The 26,064-nt window shown below is 35.8% G+C and overlaps 2 protein-coding genes across 2 annotated transcripts in view; one reads left to right on the forward strand and one right to left on the reverse strand.

The window, feature by feature from the left end:
- The window catches only part of ppp2r5b (protein phosphatase 2, regulatory subunit B', beta), a 47,584-nt gene extending 36,684 nt beyond the window's left edge, over window positions 1-10,900 (forward strand). The window contains exons 8-13 of the mRNA XM_007248091.4: window positions 1,302-1,355; window positions 1,981-2,031; window positions 4,443-4,562; window positions 5,557-5,684; window positions 6,974-7,075; window positions 8,531-10,900. Coding sequence (XP_007248153.2) covers window positions 1,302-1,355; window positions 1,981-2,031; window positions 4,443-4,562; window positions 5,557-5,684; window positions 6,974-7,075; window positions 8,531-8,699 — 624 coding nt within the window. The 3' untranslated portion in view covers window positions 8,700-10,900. The remainder of the gene's footprint in view (window positions 1-1,301; window positions 1,356-1,980; window positions 2,032-4,442; window positions 4,563-5,556; window positions 5,685-6,973; window positions 7,076-8,530) is intronic.
- A 7,274-nt stretch (window positions 10,901-18,174) lies between these two features.
- Window positions 18,175-23,947, reverse strand: gpha2 (glycoprotein hormone subunit alpha 2). Its single transcript, XM_007248092.4, has 4 exons — window positions 23,789-23,947; window positions 21,259-21,385; window positions 20,971-21,155; window positions 18,175-19,141 (listed from the first exon to the last, which is right to left on the reverse strand). Exons 2-4 carry the CDS (start codon window positions 21,371-21,373, stop codon window positions 19,037-19,039), a joined length of 405 nt encoding a protein of 134 aa, XP_007248154.1. The 5' UTR covers window positions 21,374-21,385; window positions 23,789-23,947; the 3' UTR covers window positions 18,175-19,036.
- Window positions 23,948-26,064: the final 2,117 nt, after the last annotated feature.

The raw sequence follows: 26,064 nt of genomic DNA on the forward strand, positions 1-26,064 counted from the left end.
CATTCTTTTACTTCACTACAGCGGCCATCCTCAGCAGAAAGAGGACTGTAATACTCACACTTGAATTTGATGTGCTCTTTTCGAGAAGCATTGTGCTTCTATATTACCTGACCTGTAATCTGTGTGGATCTCAGACACGTAGTGTCTATCTGAAGAGGGTGTTTGGTGAAGGGAAGAGAAAAGAGAGAAGAGAAAAAAAGAGAGAGAGAGAAAGAGATTCAATAGAGGTAGAATAAGAAAATATTACATTATATAACACACAATGGGCCACATTCACCATCTCCCTACAAATTGTCTTAAATTTGTTTATGAGACAAGTAAAAAATGTACATCAGATTTATGATTTGTTATTAGACTGTTCATAATTCTTATAATGATAAATCCACAATTGGTAAATTGTAGAGCCTTTGAAAAAAACACAGAAATAGATTTTAAGAATAAGTTAGAGAAAGAAAAGTATATTAAGAAGAAATAAGAAAAAGAAGGCCAATTAATTTTTAGGGATTAGGTCATATTACTTTGCACTATTAGAATGTGAATATTTTAGTCAGTTATTGGCTGAAACCTTAATATTACCTGATACAGATACAGCAATAAACTTTCTGAATTAGTATACACTAACAGGCCAAACATACGGGCCAGGAAATAATATTGTGTCCAATGGAAGCTAAAGAACACTGCACTGATGTCTATGCATTTGGCATTTCAGTGGAATTAAAGTAAAATTACTGTGTCTGATGTTTGAGGTTTTATTTGTTTTATGAGAGAGACAATATATATTTTGCAACCTGATGAATTTACACATTTTAATTATTTTTTTAAATAACAAATCAGATTCTATGCATTTTTAATGTGAAATACTGGATGACAGGATATAACTTTGGCATATTTTTTGTACTTGCTACATTTTCTGTTTTATTGTTTCAGTATTTTCAATTTCGAATTAGATAAATTGCAGTTGTGCAATAAAAAAATCAGGTATCTGTAAAGTCTTTTACTTTTTTATTCTCAGAAATCTATTAAATATTTGACAATAAATGTCCAATCTTTTGCATATGACTATAAAAGATTCAGGCTGCATTTAGTTGAAAGGTGTTGGTATAAAAGCACCTTGTGTTTGAGCTGCTCTGGTTAGGCCTGAATGAGCTTTTTCTATAATAGACCTAATCAACAAGATCAAAGCACTGTTCAATGAGATACAGACATTACTCATGATTATACACACACACACACACAACACGATGTGTTTATTTCATCTGAAGCTTTCCTCTGTCTCATATTGTGCCTTTTGCATCCTCTAGCTGGCCTACTGTGTTGTGCAGTTTATGGAGAAGGATGCCACCGTTACAGAATATGTAAGTCACTTTATATAATTAATGCTATATAAAAAGCTTAAATATAAAGACCACTTAAAAATGATGAGTTTCTTTGATTTTACCAAATTGAAAACCTCTGGAATATAATTAAGAGGAAGATGGATGATCACAAGCCATCAAACCAAGCTGAACTGGTTCAATTTTTGCACCAGGAGTGGCAGAAAGTTATCCAAAAGCAGCGAGTGGAGGACAACATGCCAAAATGCATGACAATTGTGATTAAAGGTTATTCCACCAAATATTGATTTCTGAACTCTTAAAACTTTATTAATATGAACTTGTTTTCTTTGCAATATTTGAGGTATGAAAGTTCTGCATCTTTTTTGTTATATTAGCCATTTCTCATTTTCTGCAAATAAATGTTCTAAATTACAATATTTTTATTTGGAATTTGGGATAATTTTGTCTGTAGTTTATAGAATAAAAAAAAACAATGTTCATTTTACTCAAACATATACCTATAAATAGCAAAATCAGAGAAACTGATTCAGAAACTGAAGTGGTTTCTTAATGTCTTCCAGAGCTGTAAATAATATAATATTGATAGTATAATTTTCTTTGTTTTCAGTACCATGTAGTAAGAGTTTTTAATGTTTTTCTTTAGATCATCAGAGGGCTGCTGAAATACTGGCCCAAAACCTGTACCCAAAAAGAGGTGAGAAGCACAGATGGATGGGTGGATGATGCACGGACAGATGGATGTTTGGGTGGAGGGGGTGACAAAAAGCATGAAAGAAAAAGACCCATTCCAGACTGTTTTTAACATTCTCTTACCAACTTTGACTCACCCTTCGGAAGTGCGTCATACACACATAGGCAATTAGGATGGCAACAGGGATTATCCCAAGAGGGAATGGTGACGCCAAGTGGACGAGCGCTTGTTAAAACTGGTATTAAAATGGGAGATTGGATAAGTAAACAATGTGTTTTTAAATTGTTAGTGTTTTTATATTTGACTTTTATATTAGACTTGTTTTTAGATGTTTTGTTTGTAGAGTAACAGACAATGGTCTGATGTTATAAAGGTTATGTTCATTACTTTCGACCTCCATTAACAACCTACTTATGCTTTTCTTTTATGCCTTTTTTGTAGCCATATATTGTTTTTTGATAATTGCTGATGCTTATATTTAGAGATCACAAGTGGCCGATGGCCGATATATAAAGCCAAAATTTTGTTTTCGTCACAACTGATTTTTAGCTTGTATTTTTCCCATTTATTCACAATAATAATCATACACATAATCTGGAATTACACTATTAAAATAGTTTGGTACTCTGAACTCACTTGAATTCCAATTACTTAAACATTGAATGTTTGAGACACTTTTACATTTGGAAAGTGTACAGTGTTTAAACACACACAGAATATGGGTAAAATACTTACACATAAAAACCACAAAATTTTCTTACCTCAGCCAGTCAGTGATGTTACAGAGCAGTAAGAGAATATGGCCTGTGGGAAAGTAGTTCTTTCCAGTGTAAATATTCCAGTCTATTTCTTGAGCGGGCAGCCACAGAATCCTCTGAAAAGTACATCTTGATGATATTCAGGGGAGCGTGGCTGTCATCTGTAATAATAAATAATACAATGCAATAAATGATTCTTTCACCATCATTTACTCATTACAGCAGCCACACCTGACACCTGCATTACTATAGCCCACACCAACCTTATCACTTTTTATTAACACACTACTCACACATTTTACTACCAAGACACACATTTAATAATATCTCTATCATTTACACCTGATTCAGTACGACACCCACACTAATAATAGGCCTGTTAAAAAGCTGAAAATCCAGTAAACAGTGGGTAAATTAGCCAATTAACTGATATTTAGAGCTTCTCCTTACCGCAGTATTTAAGTTACTCAATCAATGAAATCAATAAAGGAGTTAAGTAGGTTAGCTAGCTATTTTGTGTAAATAACTATCAAGGTTGGTACATTCCGCATTTTATGTAGTCCCAATTAATGCCTTCAAAACATGCAGTATTTTGTATTTACGAGATGAACACATAACGAAATATAAGTGCAAACGTTATATTTACTAGTTGGAGAGCTGGGATTTCCCCACTGTTTAACTGTTTGGCTGTACTGAGCGTTTTGTTTGAGTGATTTGGCTTCAGCACACACTGTTCTAGAGTTTACATTTTAAACAGGAGTTTCTCTTTTGTAGGTTTTGCTGAATTAGCTCAGCTGAGCTTTTAAAGTAACCGGTTAGCGTTAGCTTGCTAGATAGCGTTAGCTAGCCTGTTAGCGTTAGCTAGTCGGATAGCGTTAGCTAGCCTATTAGCATTAGCTTGTCAGTTAGCGTTAGCTAGTCGGATAGCGTTAGCTAGCCTGTTAGCATTAGCTTGTCTGTTAGCGTTAGCTAGCCTGTTAGCATTAGCTTGTCAGTTAGCGTTATCTAGCCTGTTAGCATTAGCTTGTCTGTTAGCGTTAGCTAGCCTGTTAGCATTAGCTTGTCAGTTAGCGTTATCTAGCCTGTTAGCGTTAGCATGCCGGTTAGCATTAGCCAGCACAGAGGCTACTAGACATTATAACTCCGTCTAACACAGAAGGTCCACTGCTCATTACTAAAGCCAGTCGGATAGATTCACTTACCTGTCCAGTTTGGAACCAGTTGAAGGTAAAGTGACGCTGTGTCTGAAGCTTTTACAGGTTCTGGGGAACTGAGCTCATCAGCTCCTCTGCTGTGTGTCAGTAGGATGGTGAAATTGGACGAATAGCTCGAACGATCACTAGCTGACATGTTTCAGTTAAGTCACATAAAGATATACAACAGCTGCTGCTAGTTCAGCCGAGCAGGCTAGGAGAAGAATACTAAACGCCGTCTAATAACATTAAATCATCTAATAGATTTACAAACTGACTAGCATTGTACTGAGTGATAGAGGAGACGAAGGGCCATCCTACAAATCTACAGGGAGTTCATCACTGGAGTGTAATATGCTCTATACAGCTCTGACAGTGTAAAAAAAATATTAGTTGTGTATGTGTATAAATATTGGTTGTGTTTGTGTGTGCATTTGTGTATTATGCTAAACTGTGATTTCAGGTCATGTTTCTGGGGGAGATTGAGGAGATTCTGGACGTCATTGAGCCGTCTCAGTTCATTCGTGTGCAGGAGCCACTCTTCAAGCAGATCGCTGCCTGCATCTCCAGCCCTCACTTCCAGGTTAGCTCACCAACTGCAATTATTACTTAACTACTACTTATCTATCATCAGAGTTGGGTTTACACTGTTTTCTTTCTTTCTTTTTAAGCAAAAAAATACTGATACTAAAATATATTTTTTGAATAATATTTTAGAATACTACAGTACTAGTCAAAAGTTTGGACGCACCTTAAATTCAGTGTTTTTTTTTTTGTTTGTTTTTTTCATTATTTAAAGTGCTCTCCATTGTAGATTATTACTAAAGTCAATTAAACTATGGAGAAATACATATAGAATTATTTAGTAAACAATAAAATGGTTAAACAAACCAGAATGTGTTTAATATTTCATAGTGGCACCTCTTGCTTAGCTTGACAGCTTTACACATCTTTGTATTTTATCAGTTAGCTTTATAAAGTAGTCATTTAGAATTGCTTTCAGTTAACAGCTGTGACTTGTCAAGAGTTAATTACTTGAATTTCTTGCCCTTTTAATGGGTTTGAGAGCATCAGTTTTGTTGTGAAGGGGTAGAGTTGTTATACAGTTAATAGCCATTTTTGAGTAATGTTCAAACTCCATGATTGCTTTTGTGTTTTGACTGGCACTCTCAGATATTTCTATTTCTTTCTTTCTGTAAAACAATATGATTTCTCAACAGAGGACTGAAATTATTAACAAATCAAAAGTCTGACGTGAATATCGTTGCTGCCCAAGTTTATCCATTTTTTATTTACTACATAAGTTATACACACAAACCCTTACACTGTGTTTATTTTTGTTGATGAATGGACCAATAGATTTTCTGAAATCAGCTCTTACTACATTGGCTTCCATTAAAAGTATTGAAGGTTTTATATCCCCTGTACGGTTGTTGTTTTGAGACATATGTTTTTCATTAAACAGTGACGATATTTAGCTGTACCTGTACACTGTATACAGTGATGATCAGCCATGCAACTTTTACTAAAGTTTCCATTGATGCTGAACTCTGTGTGTGTCCGTGTGTGTGTGTCAGGTTGCAGAGCGGGCTCTGTATTTCTGGAATAATGAGTACATTCTGAGCCTGATCGAGGAGAACTGCCAGGTCATCTTGCCTCTGGTCTTCGGCACACTCTACAGAGTCTCCAAAGAGCACTGGAACCAGTCAGTACCAATTCTCTTCCCACCCCCACATCCAATGAACATTCAACACTTATTATGAAACATCTTACCTTTTGTTAGATTTAATAAAAGAGTCCCAAATGACCTCATGTCTCTAACAAACTTTAACTATTTCACTATTTCTCTTAAATGAATAGTTTGAAAAGAGTTAAATGTATGGTAGCTGCGCCCCTGAAATAGCAATCCATCAATAGCAATTCATCTAATTCAGAGCGCACCTGACTGCTAAGGAGAATGGCAAGTGACATGCTGATTTATGTCTTGCTTATGTTTATGCTTATGTTTATGTCTTGTTACATCCAAAACACACCCATGATTAATTAAGAGAATTAGGACATGCCTTTTGTACATTTCGAGATGTGCAAGTCATACTTTTCCCGTCGTTACGATAGCAAAGGCACCCTGACACGTCCTAAATCAAGCTGTGCTGTAAACAGTTGACTGGCTTCTAAAGTTTTCTAATGCAGCTCATGTCTCACGCCAATGTACTGATCATGTAACTAAATCTTGTACCCTACGCTCATAGCTAACTGCATTCCTAATTCATCACTGAACTGCCACAAATCATGTTGTTTTCTAGTATGATTGCTCTTATAATTTATGAAACTATACATAATAACACACTATTAACACTAAAAGTAGTAAGTCAGTTTTAGATTACCGAACAAATATGATGATTATAGGCATCCATTACCTCTTAGTTTTATTAACTTTATTAGTTGCCACTGTGCAAAACTAGAAAAACAAACTTGCATCAGCTACATAGACATGTAAAAAGTCTAAGAAACTAGTATCTTGTTCCATTACTTTTGCCATGCTTATTAGTGACCTGCTTGTCACTATCATTATAACTCACTACAGTGTCCACTGTTGGTGGTAATGCCCTACATATTACTCTGTATTGGTCACATGTGATACTGTGGATCAGGGAATGTTGAATGGCTGCACAGGTTCTGAAATGAAATGATCCATTCACCTCAACACCCACTACTAGGACTCAATGCTCAATCATTTTTATCACACTGGTCAGTGTTCAACCTCACTCACAAGATTACACCTCATAGGTTGCATATACAGGTGTGAGAGCTCTCACATACTGCTATCCCATGACCTTTGGCAGTTGGTCAGTTACATTTACTACATTTGACATTATTGTTGAAAACAGTTTAATAATACTATGTAAGTTGATAGTTAACTACAAAGTAACAGTAAATAAAAGATCAGAAGCATAAATTTGACATTGGTATATGTGTGTTTTGTCTTTTTAACAGAACAATTGTGTCTCTCATCTACAACGTCTTGAAGACCTTTATGGAGATGAACAGTAAACTCTTTGATGACCTCACTGCCTCCTATAAGGTGGAGAAACAGAAGTGAGTTCAATTATTCCGTACAGAAGCTGTGTACATGTTCTTGTTAATTAACATAAACAAATAGTATCCAATACAATTGTGACCGATTCTGATGCTATTCTCAGAAAGAAGTCTGGATTGAGACACTATTCAGCATGCATAGTTCTCAAAAATGGACTGTATGGAATAAAAAGCTAACACCGTCAGTGCATCACAATTGTATACTCATTTATAACACTTTCTAGTTTTGTATGTAATGTATTTACTTTAGAGATTAGATAATAATTTGAGTATACTCAAATGTCCCGTCCACAAGCACATTTAGAACTGGTTGATTTTCAAGTGTGGTTACAATAGACACCATAATCCCACAATACAGTGTGAAATGAGAGTGGAGGATCTATTCACGTCTGAAACTAAATCTGAAAAATGGCAGATAGTGATGCAAGTGCCTCTGTGGTGGCTAGAGAATGTTCAATGATGTATGTTAGCAAAGCATAATTTTTTCCATGATATGAACCTGTCAAACACACACAATATTATGCTGTGTTCCATTGGATGTTGGAAGTTCTTAGGAAATCTTGACTGAAACACTACTATATATAGTAGTATTATACGATTTTTGTCAAATTAACTCAATTTGTATACACAGTACTGTAAAACGTCTGTGTGCACATGTTTTTTGTGGTGTTTAGATGCAAAAGATACTGTATAATGCATTTTAACAACTAGTTTTTCAAGCAGTGGTAAGATGGGACCATGTCTGATTCCTAGGTAAAATGAAGGCAGTATATACAGTCCCAGTCAGTTTGGACCCAGCATTATTTAAAATGTTCTGCAGTGTAGATTAATACTAAAGTCATCCAAACTATGAAGAAAAAACATACAGAAAAAATGAGTAAACAAGAAAAATATTTTGTGTTGTGAAGAGGTTAAGAGTTGATATACAGTCAATGGCCCAATTTAAGTAATGTTCTCATCCATATTATGGCAAGAACTACTCAATATAGAAAAGAAAAACAACAGTTTAAGAAATGGAGGTCAGTCAATCCAAAAAAAATTAAGAACGTTGAAAGTATCCTCAAGTGCAGTCACAAAGACCTTAAAAGATGTTATGATAAACCCGGCTCTCATCAGTTTTGCCCCAGGAAAGGAAGACCGAGAGTTACCTCTGTTGCTCAGGATAAGTTCATCAGAGTTACCAGACACAGAAACCGCAAGTTAACATCACCCAAGATAAGAGAATATATATATATATATATATATATATATATAGATATTCTATACCCTTAAGTATGATTTATTTGTAATTGGGTATGGTTTAATATGTGCTCTTTATACAACATTTTAAAACAAAAGACCCAAAAAAGTAGGTGTACTGAATATGCTAATGAGTCCTTTTATCTTGTGTTGTCTGACTCATCATCTTCCTTCCTCCCCTTTTGTTCACCCCTGTGTGTGTGTGTGTGTGTGTAGGGAGCTGAAGAGAGAGAGGGAGCGTGCTGAGTTATGGAGGGGTCTGGAGGAGCAGCAGGAGCGGAGGCTGCAGAGTTTGGGAGAAGCCAGTCGCAACCAGAAGAACCTGCAGGAGAGGGAGAAGAACAGCAAGAATGAGCCAGAGAACAGCGCTGCCAACACCACCTAGAACACACACAAACACACACACACACTCACCAATAACCACACATATGGAAAACATAATACACTCTCTTTTACAAGTAATTTTTATCCTGGAGCCAACCATTACTTCTTATAATCCACACACACACACACACGCACACATACTCACACAACAATCGCACACACACAAAAAGTATACATAGCCCCCTATACAGATACACACACATACCATGCAGACATGGTGGCCACAGAAGACAGATGAAAAAAATACAGGTTGTCTATATGTAGATATGCTACACTGATACACAACACACACACACACATACACACTGATAGATAAATATATGTCATATAGGAGTGAAATGAAGATAAATGAGTATCTCTCTTCATGTCCTTAACTCATTTCCTCTCTACATTCTCTACATGCTCGTCTTCAACGCGTCTCAACTTCAACTCCTTCTATCGCTTTCATTTCTCTTTCATCCTTCTCTTTCTTTCTCTTCCTCTTATCTACACAAAACAGTGGTCTCATGCATACACACACACACACATACTCTTACACACACTCAAACACACACACACACACACACTACTACCTACACCCACACACACCTACATACACCAAAGACACAATCAGCACAAACAAAGGCACACCAATCATACTTGCATGGGGATCTGACTGGGTCATATTCAGTCAGTCAGACAGTAAGACAGATAGACAGACAGACATACCGACAGATTTACAAACAGACAGATAGACAGACAGACAGAAAAGACATCCTCCCACATACAAAAAAACAAAACAAACTACACACAAACACACATGCGAGTTGTTGGTTAACTTCTGGAACTGGTTCAGGCTATTCTCTCCTGCTGACCCTCCTCTGGACTTTACACACTCTCTCCCAAAAAAGATGATGATGATCATGATGATGATGAAGAAGAAGAAGAGGAATGCTGAAAACCACGAAGATTCCGAAGAGTTATAAAAAAATGATATCTCTGTAAAAGTAATGATTATAATGTTCCTACTTCTACAGCTTATTCTATAAGTACTACTTCTATTGCTATTTCAACTGATGTTTTTATATATACATATATATATATATATATATACACATATATATATATCTCTATAAATATAATATCTATGTCTGATTCTAGTGTTGGTGGGGGTATTCTAGTGTAGCACCTCTAAAACATGACAAAAGTATGCTGCTAGACTAAACTTGTTCTGATGTGACGACAATACATTACTCTAGTCCGTTCTTCTTCTGGGGTTTTGAACACGCCATTTGAAAATGTGTTACTTTAGCAATATCCTCATCCGTTTCCAATAACGTGTGTCAGCAGGTTGAATTCTTTCTCTTTTTTCGGAGCCAATTTCACTCCACCACACCTCACGTCTACTTCAGTGCACACTGAGATGTTGATTTGTATTTTTACATTTTGTTGAATTTGATTCATTTTTTTGTAAACTTGTTTTTGCTCTTGATATTTATTAATATTTATTTGGAATGGTGTTCTTATTGAAGGCTCAAAGAACAAGACTGGAAGTGAATGGAGGCCTAAGCATACTTATATGTCTGGGAAAGACCACTGGTGTGGAATGTATGAATGTATGTGTGTGTGCGTATGTGTGTGTTAATATATGTTTGTTTGTGCGAGACTGCTTGAGTGTGTGTGTGTGTGTGTGTGTGTGTGTAAATGGTGACAGAGGTGGGGTCTTCAAAAAGAATAGAGAACAGGGTTTAAATTAGTAGTACATACCATTCAGACTGATTGTAATTTTGACTGTATAATTCTTTATAATGTCAATTGTTGGTTCTATGCCAACATTGCCTCTGTTTGCTGAAGAAAACGAACAAACACAAACAAACAAAAAAGAGTAGAAAAAATATTGTCATCACTCATTCTGTTCTTAATTTGAAAAAGGGCGCTAGTCCCTCTTTTCCTGATTTTTGATCTGGGAAAGTTTCCATAACGAGAGGCTGGAGATGTGAAATCAGTATGTTAAGGGTAGAGTAGAGTAGAGAAGGCAATAAAAAGGACTGGAACTGTAAGCAAACGTAGCATCACTTCAACTAGACTTGCACTGTCCTCTTGATTGATGTTTTGTGTTTAAACATAGCAATGTATTTTTGGGGGACCAACGGCTTTGGGATATGAATGTATAAAAAAACGGGATATAAACATGAAAATGTGTGTTGAATAAGTTCACATTGAGCAGTATGTGTTTATATGTTGTTATTCACACACTCGAAGCAGCAAATCATGCACACACACTCAAAACTCAAAAGATGTGGGTCATAACTAGTCACATTGTCTCAAATAACTTAAGTTGTGAGACAGGGCTCTCAAGATCTGAAGTCAGTTTAGAGTAAGATTTTGATGGGAAGGGCAGGGGTTATGTAGGTAAGTTTTGGTTTGGGTTTGGTGGTGTGTCAAAATGTAGCTGCTGAAATTAGCAGAGACTTTAGATTAAAATGGCTGGACAAGCTTACAGACTGGTCAAACTGATAGTTAACATAGCTGGAGACAGTATTCCCCAACATTATTTTAAGATACAAGTAATAATTTCGATCAGGGAATAAAAAAATCTAATGATAAGATGACTCACTGTACTGTAGGCTACTCATCGAACATGGCGCTTCTGCATCATCCAATGTGCGTTGTCTGCGTTGTCTTTTTATTGATGGGATAACATACATTTTTAAGCGGATAAAACAGTGTTATTTTTTGATTGGCTATTGGGTAGCTACATTTCTCAGTGTATTGACCAGTGTAAAGCCAGCTTCGTCTGAACTCTGTGGGAAACCACTTTATGCCTCCTTGTTGTCCACAGTTAAAAATAGGGGTCACATTAGCAGGTATTGCCCAAGTAAAATTGAGAGCCTGTTGTAAGGTGTGAGGGGTTATCTTGTGTGAATCTAGCATGCTTGTATCGAGTTTAAGTGAGAACATTTAACATTTCTCAATCCACAGTGCCACGTGTGAACCAGGAATTCACTATAGAAGGCATTACCACCCACAGTGAATATTGCAGTGAGTGGTAATGATGGTGACTGGTGGCATCTAGCTGGAATTGCCAATGCAAATAAAGAAATGCCCCTGCAGAAATCTGGCACATCCATATCAAATTCACATTCAGTTTCCATGTCCCATAACTTTTGTCATGTCAGTCTACACTCCTAAAAATATAGTTGCTGCAAGTCCAGTAAAAAACAATCATGTTTGTAACATAGATAAGCGGAGAACCTTTAAATCTGCTTACAAAATGTTCACACTCATATCTGTCTCTGTTATTATAAACATGCTTCTTCATGGAACCAAAAGTAGGTATTTTATGGCATTGCTCAAACAACAATTTGTAACAATTTACAGGAATGTGTGCTTTATTGGGAAGTGAAACACACTTTCACTGTGATTAAAGGAGAAGTACTGGTTTGGCTGGTCGTGTAGTGTTAAAAGAACTAAACCAGCAACCAGAAGGGCAAGGGTTCAAATGCCAGGACTGACTGACTGGCTGGCTGAGAGAATCCGTGTTATGGTCTTGGTCAAGACACTGAAACCCCAACTGCTCATTCTGCCCATTTTGATAGTGTCTTTCCGCAAAATTATAAATTTAGATAACATTTTTATTTCCCAATAATTGATAATCGTAATACAATGCAATATAACATTGATGTCAAGCACTTGCTTTTATACTGTTTCAATGTTTTAATGATCCAATAGAAAACTGCCTAAAAATCACTTGGTATAAAGGCTTGATACATTGACTTCCATTAGAGGTTCTGTCTCCTGTATAATTTACATCCAGGATATACAAAGCCTTTGCATGAAAGCAATGTTGCAAACATTAAAACGAGAGGAAATACTGTTTTATAATTCTTTTTATTTTATTTACTTATTTCTGGTTATATGTTAGTGTTTAATTGCTTTTTTATTTAGTTATTTTATTAGTTTCTCTATTTATGCACTGATTTGATCACACTTCTCTTTATTGTTCTTATTTTTTTTAAACTTTCTTTACACTTTCAAACCAAAAATGTGTCGAAACAATAAGAACAAAGCCTAACAATACTGAAATATCAATTAAATTGCACTGTTTTTTAATCTTAACCCTGTTACTAAACCTTTACTTCACTTTATACCTAATCAAAGAATATACCTAACTAAAGATTTTTTTTTTAGCACAGTTTATTCATTAATTGAATATCTGTATAATTAAAAGTATTCAAATTCAAATAAAGTGAGTCAACGTTAGGTTCCCATGCTAATCGCTGCTGGAGGTAGGCGACTACAAAAGATCTGCTACTACAAAAGGTCTTTTTTCAAAATTATATGTTTACTATGAATTATTCCTAACTATTCATACACTTCAATATGAGTTCCATGACTTTTCATGTTCTTTTCACTAAAGGCTCAAGTATTCTTCACATTCTTACAAAAAGGACACTAAAGCTAGCAGTGCAACAGTATTTACAATATGACATAATGATCCTCTGTCTATTCCTGATTAATGGGATTGTATTTCAGTAGAAAACGCAGCCAAGCTTAAATAGAACCCATTCAGTTCACTTTGCTGTTATTTGTTGTGGTATGTCAGATTTGTTGCTTGCCTGTGTTGCAGTAAATTATAGCAGAAACATCAAGTTTCTTCACACCGGATCCAAAAAATGGCGCACAGGTAAGACTTTTTTCCACTCAGCAACTCATTATATCTTTAACCTTTTTATAAACCTTAAAGAAACTAGGTCTCTTTAAAACAGAAATGAATATTAAATACCTTTAGTATGTTTTTTATATTTATTAAAATCCTATGGCAACACCCTGTGGAAAAAAAAGCTAAAATCAGCAAAGCCTATAATAAAGTAGTTACACTTTATACACATTCTATTTTATAATTTTATATAAGACATAGCATCAAAATCTCTTTCATGCAGGGAAAAAACGAAAGTATCTTACTGACAATAAGGCGCACTTAAAAAATGTTAATTTTCCCAAAATCGTCAGTGCACCTTATGTATGAATTTTACCAGTCAGGTTGGAAGAAGCAGTAATGCCACTCTGCTGAAGTACAGTGTTATACTAGAGTTTCAGTTTAGTTTTCCAGCAATAAGCAACATTAGCATTAGCCGCTAACAGCAGGGCTAGTTCAGAGGTAAGTATATCGGACTGTAGCGTGCGTACTTACTGTAATAAAACTTGGACGAACAGCAAGCTGATAGTGCTCTGGCTTACCTGGCTTTCTCAGTGTAGCGCTGTCGGGTGGCATTTCCTGTTAGTCGCTAATGCTACGCTGCTGCACGCAGCAGAAAATTCACCATTAGACAAAACATTGGAAATCTAAGCGTACTGTAAATAAACGGAAGTGCTATACTCACCCAAGTAAACAGTTGTCGGGAGAGAAATCTGTGTATATTAACATCCAGTGCTCCGAGATAAGCCAACCTATGTTTTGTTCAGCAATAATCTAAATTTCGCTGGCCCTAAATGTTTACAAATTTTGCTAAATTTTGCTAGTGCCCCCCCACACACACACACAAAAAAAAAAAAAAAAAAAAAAAAAATGGATGTAAGCATCCTTACTAGTGTGTACTACTTAATGTGACTTAATCTGGTGTGCCTTAGTCCGAAAAATACAGTAACCTTAACGCAACCTAAATTAAGTTTTTTTTTTTTTTTTTAGGTTTTTTGGCTTTTTTAAGGCACTAGCAAAAAAATCAAACACAAATCTGTGCTTATTTAAAAGGAAAGACGCTAGGCTAACACGGCTACCTCACAAATACTCAACCTGAACTGTGACCAATGTTGTCTCAGGAGGAACATATAAATCAGGAAAATAATCTCTTTAAAAATATGAAAAAAAAAAAAATCATTCCAAATTGTAAATGTTTTTGTTTCAAAAATGATCAAAAAACTACATAAACAAATTATTAAAAATACATAGCAAAAAAATTGCAAACATTTAGGGCCAGCGAAATTTAGATTATTGCTGAACAAAACACAGGTTGGGTTATCTCAGACCTTTGGTTAAGTTCAGTAATTTAACCATTGTTTTCAGTTGCTACCCAAGTCCAGTAAAAAGAATGCAGTAATTTCATTTTTTCAATTTTTGAAATATTTAAAAACAGAAAGTGTTTATTATAGTGGTTAACAGTTTAGATATAATTGGAGCTGGGCGACTCCAAATCCTTTGTAGTTTTTGTTTGTTTGTTTGTTTATTGCCCCCTTTTATTTCATGCCATTAAAAAGGTTACCTCCATCTTTATTTTCTGATATTTTTCTCAGGTAGTCAGTACTGGTCTAATACCTTTCATTTCTAGTTGTACTCCACCATTTTCAAAACATCAGGACTGGAGTGGAGATTCATTAGTGTTGGAGAAAAGATTAATAAAAGTATTAATATTATATTATTATTATTATTATTATTATTATTATTATTTATATTAGTATAGTATTAACACAAGTTTGCATAAGATAGCACCATGCAGTAAATAGATAAACTCAAATTATTCACATATTACATTTAGCAAATAGTCTTAAATATCGAAAGCCTAGGGCCCAATACACATTATACCACTGTCAGATAAAAGAGGAAGCTGGACTGAAACTGTATTTCCTTTAGTGTCCACTAGAGGGAGGCACTTTAAGACTACTAAAAACTACTACAGTCAAAGCCTGACCACCTATTACTTTGAACTCCTTCCAACAGAACACCATGAGCCGTGTCTTTATAAGAGTAAATAATGTGAAACTGGATGATGTCATCTGCTAAATACATGATCTAATGCTGGCATCAGGATTGTAGCAGATGTTCTATCTGGGATCTTTAATAGTTTAATGACACAAGTCTCTGGCCTGACTGGACCTGTCTGTTCCAGGAATCCTTCTCCTCTGCATCCGTTTTCTTGGGAATTTCTTTGTGTCGGCAGAGCTAAGACTGACCACACCACACTACAGCAGCTTCTTCCTCCATGTCTTCATCTGGCGAGTCATGACTTATTCATTATCTGTCTCACAGCATGGCCTTCAGCCTTCACCTCTTGCCCTGTGCTAGGTTTGTGCTCCTCGTTGCTGGGGTTGCAGTTGCTGAGACGACTCTTCACAGTTTCCGTGGCTGCACTGTGCAGGAGTTTTTGTATGCAAGTCTGCGCATACACATAGATGCATGCTGGGACCATTGACACACCTGGGAGGTGACTGTTTTATTACTTTAGAGAAGAATATCACACTAATTGATAATCAGGGTTCAGAAAGTAACCCGCAAATTTGCCAGTAAATTACAACACTCACAATTTAACTTTAAGGTTCCTATCACACACCCTGCTTGCAACAGTCTGTTTTCACGGCTTGCGTCCGTGCCAAAACAGCATCAGAGTATATCATGCTGATGGGTGTGGTGGTCTAAAAAAGAGGTGTGTTCAGGTAAATATCTGGCATATTTCTATCTTGGTGGCGGGAAATATACTGAATAAAACCCTGACAACACCCAATGAATGTGAACGCACTGATCAGTATCTTCTGCTGAGATGTGCAAAAGTGCTGCGCTGTTAAAATATCAATGCGCCAAAGTCAGAGCACATCTGGGTCTTAAAGGAAATGACAACTGGCACACTGATTTATTTCATGTTATGCCCAAAAACACACCCATAATTAATTGAGAGAAATAGTACATGCCTTTTGCAGGTTTCAAGCCACACAAGGCATATTTTCAGCCCTCACGATAAGACACACAAACATGCCCTAAATCAAGCTGTGCAATCGCAATTGACTGGTGCACTATAGATAGCTAAAATAGGGCTCTAAATATGTTGATTTAACACCTAAATTTTTTTGTGTAGCTGTAGGTCTGTTGATAACTGTTTCGCATCATGTATGTATGCATCATGGATCTTTGAGTATACTCAACTTTGAAACTTCTATAATCTATAGTGTATTGTAGGGTAATTTACCACAGCAAAAATGTATGTGAGCCAGACGGACAAGAAAAAACAGAAGTCAGGATATCCAATTTAGAATAAAATTTACTGAAGAAAATCATTGAAGTATTACAGACACGCCAGTAGATGAATCAGACAAAAAGTAAGAAAATAGACAAAAGTATTACAGGAAAAATGTTGTAGATGGTCAAAAGTAAAGTATTCCAATCTCGAGAACTACAGGAAAAGTCTGACTTTTCTGTCTATGCATTAACAATTATATTTGAATAATAATTACATGTAAATCTACTTTATCAGGATACATGTTCTTATTGGTTCTATAAAAATCAATAATGACATAATTGTCTCTATGATTGGTTCTTCAAATGTATCAACATTACACTACTGATTAAGCATGACAATGCATTACATATGTTGCATCAAAAAGGTGTACGTCACAAAGTCCGAACATCATGTCGTTTTCCATTCCCGTGGCCTTCGGTGTCTTCTGGCCTGTCTGTGACTTTGCGCCGCGTAGAACAGGCATGCGTAGGCTATCTAAGGAGAGGTTACTAGCACAATCACTCAGATAGCGGGTATCTCCCTCTGCAGTTGTCAACATCTTGTCCATGCATCCTGTCGCAACATGAAACAACCTTATCTCTTCTAAATGTACATGATATTCTAACAACACAAAGATCCTAGTGGAACAACAGATTCTAAAAATAAAAACTGGTGTGTCTGCACAATTTATTGCTAATGATAACAGTCAAATGATTATATTTATTGAATGATCATAATTATCAAATAAAAGGATAGATAGTGTAGATTAAAGGATATACACGTCCAGAATCCATGGACGGGGGCTTCCCAGATCGCTCCCATCAGTATATATCATACTTAAAAACTAGTTAGGCTTACCACTTAGTTTGCAACTGAAACAAACCCATTTTACTCATTCATACAGTATTTGGTTGCATATCTTTTGCTTAAATTAACTGCAATTCTGTGACCAATAGTAAAGGACTAAAGCTGACTGTTCCAATTTCTGATTTGTGATGTTTGATTAATCTTAAGTAGATCTCCACTTCAGGTGTGATGTAAAGTAGCTAATGGTTAGTATATTTGATAATAATTAGTTTGTCCTTGCTATATGTGATTGATCATTATTTTGTTGCATGATGTATGTCCTACTGGTAAGACTGGATCTGTTTCTCTCTATATTTGTAGACAATGTCAATGTCATCAATAAAGACTAAAAAGCCCATTCCACAAGCAGCAATGCAAGCCCATACTATGACATTACCCACATCATGCTAATCTCAAGCAGACCTTTCTCCTTTCTCCACTGTTTTGTCTGTCTGCTACATTGGTAGAGGTGTAACCTGGTCTCATCAGTCCATACAACAGTTTATCTATTCGTATATAGCCCAGTTTGGCCTTCTTTCTTCTCCTTGTATGGTCTTTGTGTTTCTGCTCTTAACATTGTGGTTTAGTCTGAATGTGCAGTGTAGTTTAACTGCTGCAGTAGAGAGTGCAGTAACAGACGTAATACTGAATGTGCTTTACATTTGATTTTATTTCATCAATACTTATAAAAAATCTCTCTCACAAACAGCAGCACTCATGCAAAAGAAAAGATCCTAAACTCACAAACATATAAATTAAGTATGTACATTCGTTGTTCATGTTCATTCATTCAACATACATCAAAGTGTGGATTAAATGTACTTTTCTGTAGTTCAAAATGGAACGTTTTACTGTTTATTCTGCCTGGGATCCTGAAAGCATTTTTGGCTCTAGGGCTCCCCCTACAGTAATAAAGTGTAATTCAGGCTTTAAGCAACTCAAAAAGGACATGTTTTACACAAGCATTTCTGGACAAGCTGAAAAATACAGAATTGTAACTGAAAGTACAAAAGTATGTGGACTGATGTGGCAGAGTAGTATTATTAGAAGATTTTACACAAATGTGAAAAAAGCACATTTGTTTCACCAGAGTTGAGCCAGGAGCAACTATAGAGACGTTTTTCTCTTTAATATAAGTAAATGATGGATTAAAATTGCATTGATGCTTTTAGTTTAAGGACTTGTGATCCCAAAATCCCTTTTTTGGGGTAGAATTCCTTTTTGAGAGTAAAATAAATTAATGTAGTTTTTGACTATTTCTATTGATCTGTTTGTCATGGAATATTCACAGAATGTAAAGAATAACTGTAAGATTCACATTATGTTAACAGAAAAAAAGGAAAATTGATGATTCAGACAAAAAAAGAAACTAAATATTTGAAGTGCTTGAGTGTGTTTGTATAGTCTGTGTCATATTTCTCTCTCTCTTGCTCTCTTTCTCTTTCGCTTGTTCTTTTTCTGTCTCTCTCTCTCTCTGCTCTATGTTCCAATGATGTACAGCAGACCAGGCTGTTGTTGCTATGGAGGCTTAGTAACGGGACTTGCGACACATGTCACAGCGGCAGGCCCGTGCCGACAGGATCTCAATGTTGTCATGGTGAAAGCCTCCGGGGCATTCCACCCGAAGTTTGACCTGGAGGAAGACAGAGGGGATCTTCAGTGTCAACAGTTTATTTTATGGTATCACTTAAATAACACTTTGAAGCATCTTTGTATCTAAGGGTCAGTATTAGTATAACATGCCTTTTAGAATAGTTATATAGTTATAGTTTCAAATTAACGGCAATACAATTTTAACACATTATAAACACATTATCACATTATAACATATATAAAAGTACTTTTTTTTTTATCATTTTTTAATGTTATTATTTTGCCATGTCTATAGTGCTGCCTGGTGAAGAAGATTAATAAGCATTAAATAATTTAGACATTTCAGTTGTGTATTTAGATATTTAAAAAAAAAAATCAAGCTATTTAAACTTATCTGAGGATTCCCTGCCGAAGCTTTTACTTTGTGTCCACTCTGTCATGGTAAAATATTAAGTTAATTACAATAATTTTAGATAATCTAAATACAGTATATCTTTGAGGTAAAACAATGTAGTAGCCTAATAATGAGACAGTGATCTTTTTCATTTATTTATTTTGATGATATGTATGTAGAAGAGTATCTCAGTACTACTTACTACCGGTACTTTAATCCAGCTGGCACCAGGTGCTGCATTTGATGCAAAAATCACACCTTGTCTTCGCCCTCAATAATGCCTCAACACATCAGCATCAACAATATATATGGCTAGAAAGAAATCCTACAATTGATTTTCATTTGATTTCATTTGATTAATCACATTTATCACATTACAGAGATGATGAAATGAATGTATATGAACTTTCAATTGCAGATCAAAGGACAGCCTCAGACAAGCAGGCCTGTCCATTTTTTTGTGAGCTTTTATTCATTGTAACCTCCTCAAAACACCTCGCATTTCATAGGCGTCCATTTCCTGTTTTAACAAGGCATCTCAAGCAATTCAACTCTCTGACATTTTGTTCTCATTTAAGATATCAACTATTCCTTTAGGATTTATAATCCTGTGTGTTTGAAGTTTATTTCTGACAAATACCATGAGAATTCAACAAAATCCCTAGGAGCAGTTCCACAACTTCAAAGTTTCTTTCATAGTAACTTTCTGTGATTTCTTAACTGCTTTAGTTCTCAGTAATTTTCAGTCACAAACACCCGTTTGGAAGTACAATCCAGTGTCTGAAGCGAGCTCTGTGTCGTCTCTGAGTTTCCCTGTGGCTGTATATATATGAGGTCAGAGTGTCATATCAACATATGGGCTTGTAAACAATATTTTAAATCACTGATTTAAATTTGCACTTAATTTGTGAACTAATTGTCTCCCAGCTTTTAGATGCCTTGATTTCTGGATTACTGTGCTTTTCACGATCGAGTAAATCAAAACACTGAACAATGCTGATGACGTCATTGACATTTTTCTATGTTTTTTTTTTTTTAGATTTTCTGGTTAGGAGCGGGTCTCCTGTCAGGCAGCTCAAAGCTCACAGACAAAGTTATCTATCAAAGAAAAGTGCCATTAACTTATTCCATAATAAACATTATTAAATTGTTAATCTTTTTTTTTTTTTTTTTCTATTATCATTAATATAAAATAATACTTCTACATTCCGTAAATTTCTGATGTTTTAAATTTTTGTATTGGTATTGAGATATTTAGGCAGGTATTGTAATGAAAGTCATAATTTTGGCATTGTGACAACACTAATAATGGTACAAATGAGAAATGGAATTCAAAAAGAAAAAACAAAAAAATTGTGTTCCTTTGATTGCTTGTGCACTCCATGTCTCATGGATATCCTACCCCTATATGTGAATGTGCAAAATGGGGTGAATTGGGATTGGGCCATATTCTGCTATGTGTCAGTTTAGTCTACCTTGGTCAGCTTGCTGATGGTGCAGCAGCGGGAGGCGGAGGTGATGTTACGTGTGAAGTTGGATTCCAGCATGACAGAGTAGCGTGAGGGGAAAGCGCTGGACTCACAGTAGCCCACACAGGCATACACCATGTGGGCCCCTCGACACGTCCCCTGCTGGTCACTCCGGATGGTCACATTAAATGCTGTTAGAGAGAGTAAAAGATAAAGGAGAACTGAAAATATGAAAACATGGGCGTGTCATCAGCACCCTCTGTCTGAACTGTGTGTGTGTGTGTGTGTACTCACGGTAAAGGCGGCAGCCTGGACTGAGGTCTTTGTAGCTCCAGCTAAATGGCATCAGCAGCATGAAGAGCATGGGCAGCAAGAGCTGAAGCATGTCATGGTTCACCCGGCTAGCCATGGGCTCAATGGTCTGTATAGAAAGTGTAAAATATTCATATTCATTACTAGGTAGAAGTATGGGTACTAGGGTTTGAAATACTTCTGTAGAATGTAAAGTATCAACTCCAGCTTTTTACTCAAGTAAAAGTGTAAAAGTACCGCTTTTAAAACTACTTAAAGTTTAAAACCAAAAGTAATGTAAGGGGGAAAATGCTATTAAGGACAAAAGCTTAGGCCCCGCCACATGAGCTTATAGTGCACTACCTCCCCCCATTCCCAATACACATTTTTCTAAAAGCTAAATTGACTATAATGTTATATTAAAATGTAAATGTTGAAAAATGTGGGATGCATTAGGCTTCCTGTTTTAGCTGCATATGTGTAGATTGTAAATGAATGCATTTTAGTACAACGCAAATATATTAAAAAGCTTAGTTGGGACATTTCGGACAAGTTCTGTTGAGTCTCTGCCATGAGCATCTTCATACTAGGTTACATAGGTTACAAACCAATAGAAATTTAGAATGGTATATGTTTATACTTCTCATCCAACCACAATCAAATTCACTCTATCTGTAAGAAGAATTAAAATGTAATCTGAAAAATAATTACTCCAGTAAACCAAAATTTCATTTCTGCTTCAGTAAGACAACAAAGTATTTGTAATTTTTCAATTGACATCTCTGTCTGGATATGAGGAAATATTATGCATTAGCATATGTAATTTAATTCAGGGGTGTCCTGCAATCCTGGTCTTTAATAGAAAATGCATCATTCTTTACATATTTAGATACTGCAAAAGTGAGCGGCTCTCTCCTGGACTTTTGGTGTTTTCTTAGATCTACACCTCTTTAACAGGTTAACTAATAACTGAGCTCTGTCCACCACATATTACAATTGTAAATGCACTACCAAAAATGCACTACCATGAATAAAAAACATGATACCACTTTTACACTGTATATTAACAGAACAGCCATACACATGCAAACATTGACCATTAACTAAAACATTATAGCAGTAAGCTAAAAAAAACAAAAAAAAAACCTTACGAGACAGTCACAGTGATTCTACCACAGTTAACCTCTGTTTTTTCCCACTGTTATAACTAAGGAACAACTCAGCAATTTTATATTTGCCAATTAGTAATCTGAAGAGTGTACAGAATATTAATTGGTAAATTTGAATAAAGGGTTAAGGAGTGTTGCAATGGACTTGAGCGAGGGCTTTAATGGTTTATTGATTTAGAATATCTTGCTAATCAGAAAAGGAAAATGGATTTGCAGTGCACTGACTTTCAATAAATATAAAAGAGTTCTTAGATATAAAAGAGCTTCAAATGATTGAAATGAATAATATTATAGAAGAACTAACTTTGGTTCAATCAAAAACCATGTTTGTAATAGAATAATATTTAAGTGTGAAAAACTTTTAAGGTTATAAAGCAAATTTTTTCCATTTACTCTCTATTAAAACACCATTCTTTCTGGAAACAAATGTGTTTCTTCTACGGCATTCCTCAAACTGTCATTATTTGTATATAATGTAAAGTCTTTCTTATATTTTGTGTTCCAATGTGATTGGTTTATTAATATTTACATACTTTGTTAAGTCATTCTTTTCTTGAACTGTTTTTTTTTTCTTTTCAGTAAACGGTGCACTTTATCTAGGGACGGCTTCAAAAGGTTCTATGCATTCTTTTAGTTTTAAGGTCCGTAGTGATCACAGAAATTTGGTGATAACTGCAGAGTACACAACTCAGCATCCGCTGACCCCGCTCTGTCATTTTACCTTGACAGAGCGACCTGCTGCCATTCCCAGTCTCTTCCAATCTGTTATAATATCACAGTTGGCTCTGGAATTTTACTAGTGAGGGTGGTCTTGTTGCACAGGGGCTGCATCCTTTCACAATACCACACTGAAATGCACTTAGCTCCCTATTGTTTGTCTGCATGTCTAGGTGCTTGGCTTCATGCACCATGGAAGTAATTGGAACCTAATGATTTGGATAGGTGAGTGAATACTTTTGAAAATGTTATGTAGAAAGATGACATATGCAAGCATTTGTATTGTATAGGTACACAAATTGTACATGAATCAATGGAAATTATTCAGTGACAACTCTAAACCATTTAATAATTAACTGAAACATGCAAGATAAGAAAGTGAAAAACTAATGTGTAGGACCCAAAGATGTCAATACAACCAACATTCATATTTTAAACATCCTGAAGCCACACATCTATAACATCTGTAATTAACAAAGTGCTACTTTCCAGTGGCATGTTTTAATTAGAAGTGTTATCTTAATCCTAATCCTCAATAATATTCAATCCAAATGCCGTTACAGACTTAAAACAGCCTACAAACATACTTTGAAAATAAAATAGCAATAAAATATAAAAAGCATATATCAAGAACTACAATACTTTACCTGTAGATGTAGATCTTGAGCTGTGCAGGTAAGTCAAGGTTATTGTGGAAATCAAACAAGTGTGTGCACACTCAAGGAGCTCTCTCTCTCTCAGCACTATAAGGTACCGCAGGTAAAAGTTATCCTCCAGTATCCAACCTAGTTACGCCCACCTACTATCCTTCACCCAAATCTGTGAGAGACCCCTCCCTTCAGCATTTCTCCAGTGTAGAAGACAGTTCAGTAGCATCTCTATCTTCTCTGTTGTTACCTCTTAAATCTGGTTAAAGCTATATAGTTGGAAAACATTTTGTTGAATTGCAATGCTGCCTACACGCTACAATCTACAAATTTAAGACTGGCCAGATTACACCCTGTTACTTTCCCAAAACATACATAAGAAAGTGTAAATGATATTATAAGATGTGCTATAACAGATAAATTACCATTTTATCTTGAGCCAGCTTTAATTATAACAGGATAGAACTAAAGACTAAAGAAGGTTTGGTTCTCTCATAATATGCCATCCCGCCAGTGGAGACCATTATTCAACTTGCAACCCAACACAAAGAGGGTGAATAATAGTCTACCAGTGGAACCACAGCTAAATCTCATTTATCTAAACAAACATACAGTATGAACACATAATCACACACTCAATACACCCACAAACAACATAAACCCCCCTCATTATACCAAACATGTATAATGTTCGCATGCTGGGAGTGAAGTACTTATAGAACCTTATAAAAGGTCATTTTTTTGTGTGTCTTTGACATTATAAAGAGGTGAAATTGCTGTGAAAAAAACATAAGATTTTCCAAACTTTTCCAACAAGTTTCAGAAAAAAAAAATATCTAATCTAATCTGAAGTGTTTTTTTTAAGTATGCTTTTTCAACAGCAAATTTTCCATAATTTATTTTATTAAAATAAGAGTATCCACAGTTTTAATTGAATTCCAGTATCCAAAATGATATTATATTTTTAGATTGTGGTTGAATAACACATGAGGTAACAGAGAAATGCATTGATTTTTTCTATTTTTTCCTCTGAATAAACCAGTCCTCTAAATTGCCCCTCCAAAATCCCAACATTTAAAGAACATGGTTACACAGTAATTGTCTTTACTATAACCAGGGCTCTAAAGTTTTGTAGCTTGGTGGGAGTAAGATTGGCCGGGGGGAGACGACAGTACATTATAATATACAGCCGATGGATTGGCAAGCCAGAGAAATACCAAAGTGTGAGACTTAAGAACACTGACTATAACAGTATAATTTAAACCACCTCAGTGTGACATTCACAACACATGATGTCACTGTAAAAAGAATGAATTACATAATTTTGCACCCCTAATTCTCACCTCTCCATATACTCTCACATAAGTGAGGTATCCCAATGGCAGTATGACTACATTCAGTTTAAATTAATAAATGTTTTTTTCTGTGTTCCAAAAAGAAACAGCCTAACTATTGTTATGGGAAGCACGATGGCTTGGTGATTAGCAGAATCGCCTCTCAGTGCTGAGGACTTGAGTTCAAATCCCCATTTTGGTGATTACTCCATGTTGTAATGTGTGTTGTATAGTTGTATAGTTGTGTGTGATTAGCCGCTGCTTTTTACCAGTGTGTGTTGTTTGGTTAATAGCTGAGTAAAAGATTGTTTTTAAGTGTTCATTGCAAGCATCCCTGGGTTCTAGAATGACGCTATGTATAAGGAATATTAATAATAATACTGTCATCAGAACAAGCTTGAGATCAAAATAAATAAGCTACTGTCAACATGCAGCAGATCTGCCTCCTTTTCCTAGGAGATTACAATGCACCTGGCCCGCGGGCAAAAGGGCAAAAATGTGACGATCTGTTAGAAAGGGAAAAACTGTTGTCATATCCTCCGTTGTCGTCATGGCACCAGTAATACCAGCTTAAAATGGAAGCGGAGTTCTTCTCTCACACTCTCATGTTTCCAGGTTACAGTGCTTCAAAACTGTCTGAAAATAAAAAACAGAGGAGGCAAAACGTGGCTCAGGGCACTTGAGTCATGTAACTAAAATTAGCACCCTCTGAGAAGTTAATCTAATTGTTCTATACTGAAGCCGGTAATGATCGCTGGTGAAGGCAGTTGTCAGGCAGATGTGTGAAGGGTAAGGATGGGTCGGGATGGTGGAACGAGTCATGAGGCCTAAGTGCTCTTAGCTCAAAAGATGAGTTCACCATCTTCGTGTTCATAATGGTCCATCAAACACAAAAGAACACATGACAATGCTGAGCTTACTGAAAGACTGACAGGTGAGAAG

Source organism: Astyanax mexicanus, chromosome 8 (genome assembly GCF_023375975.1).
Source record: "Astyanax mexicanus isolate ESR-SI-001 chromosome 8, AstMex3_surface, whole genome shotgun sequence".
Taxonomy (NCBI): Eukaryota; Metazoa; Chordata; class Actinopteri; order Characiformes; family Acestrorhamphidae; genus Astyanax; species Astyanax mexicanus.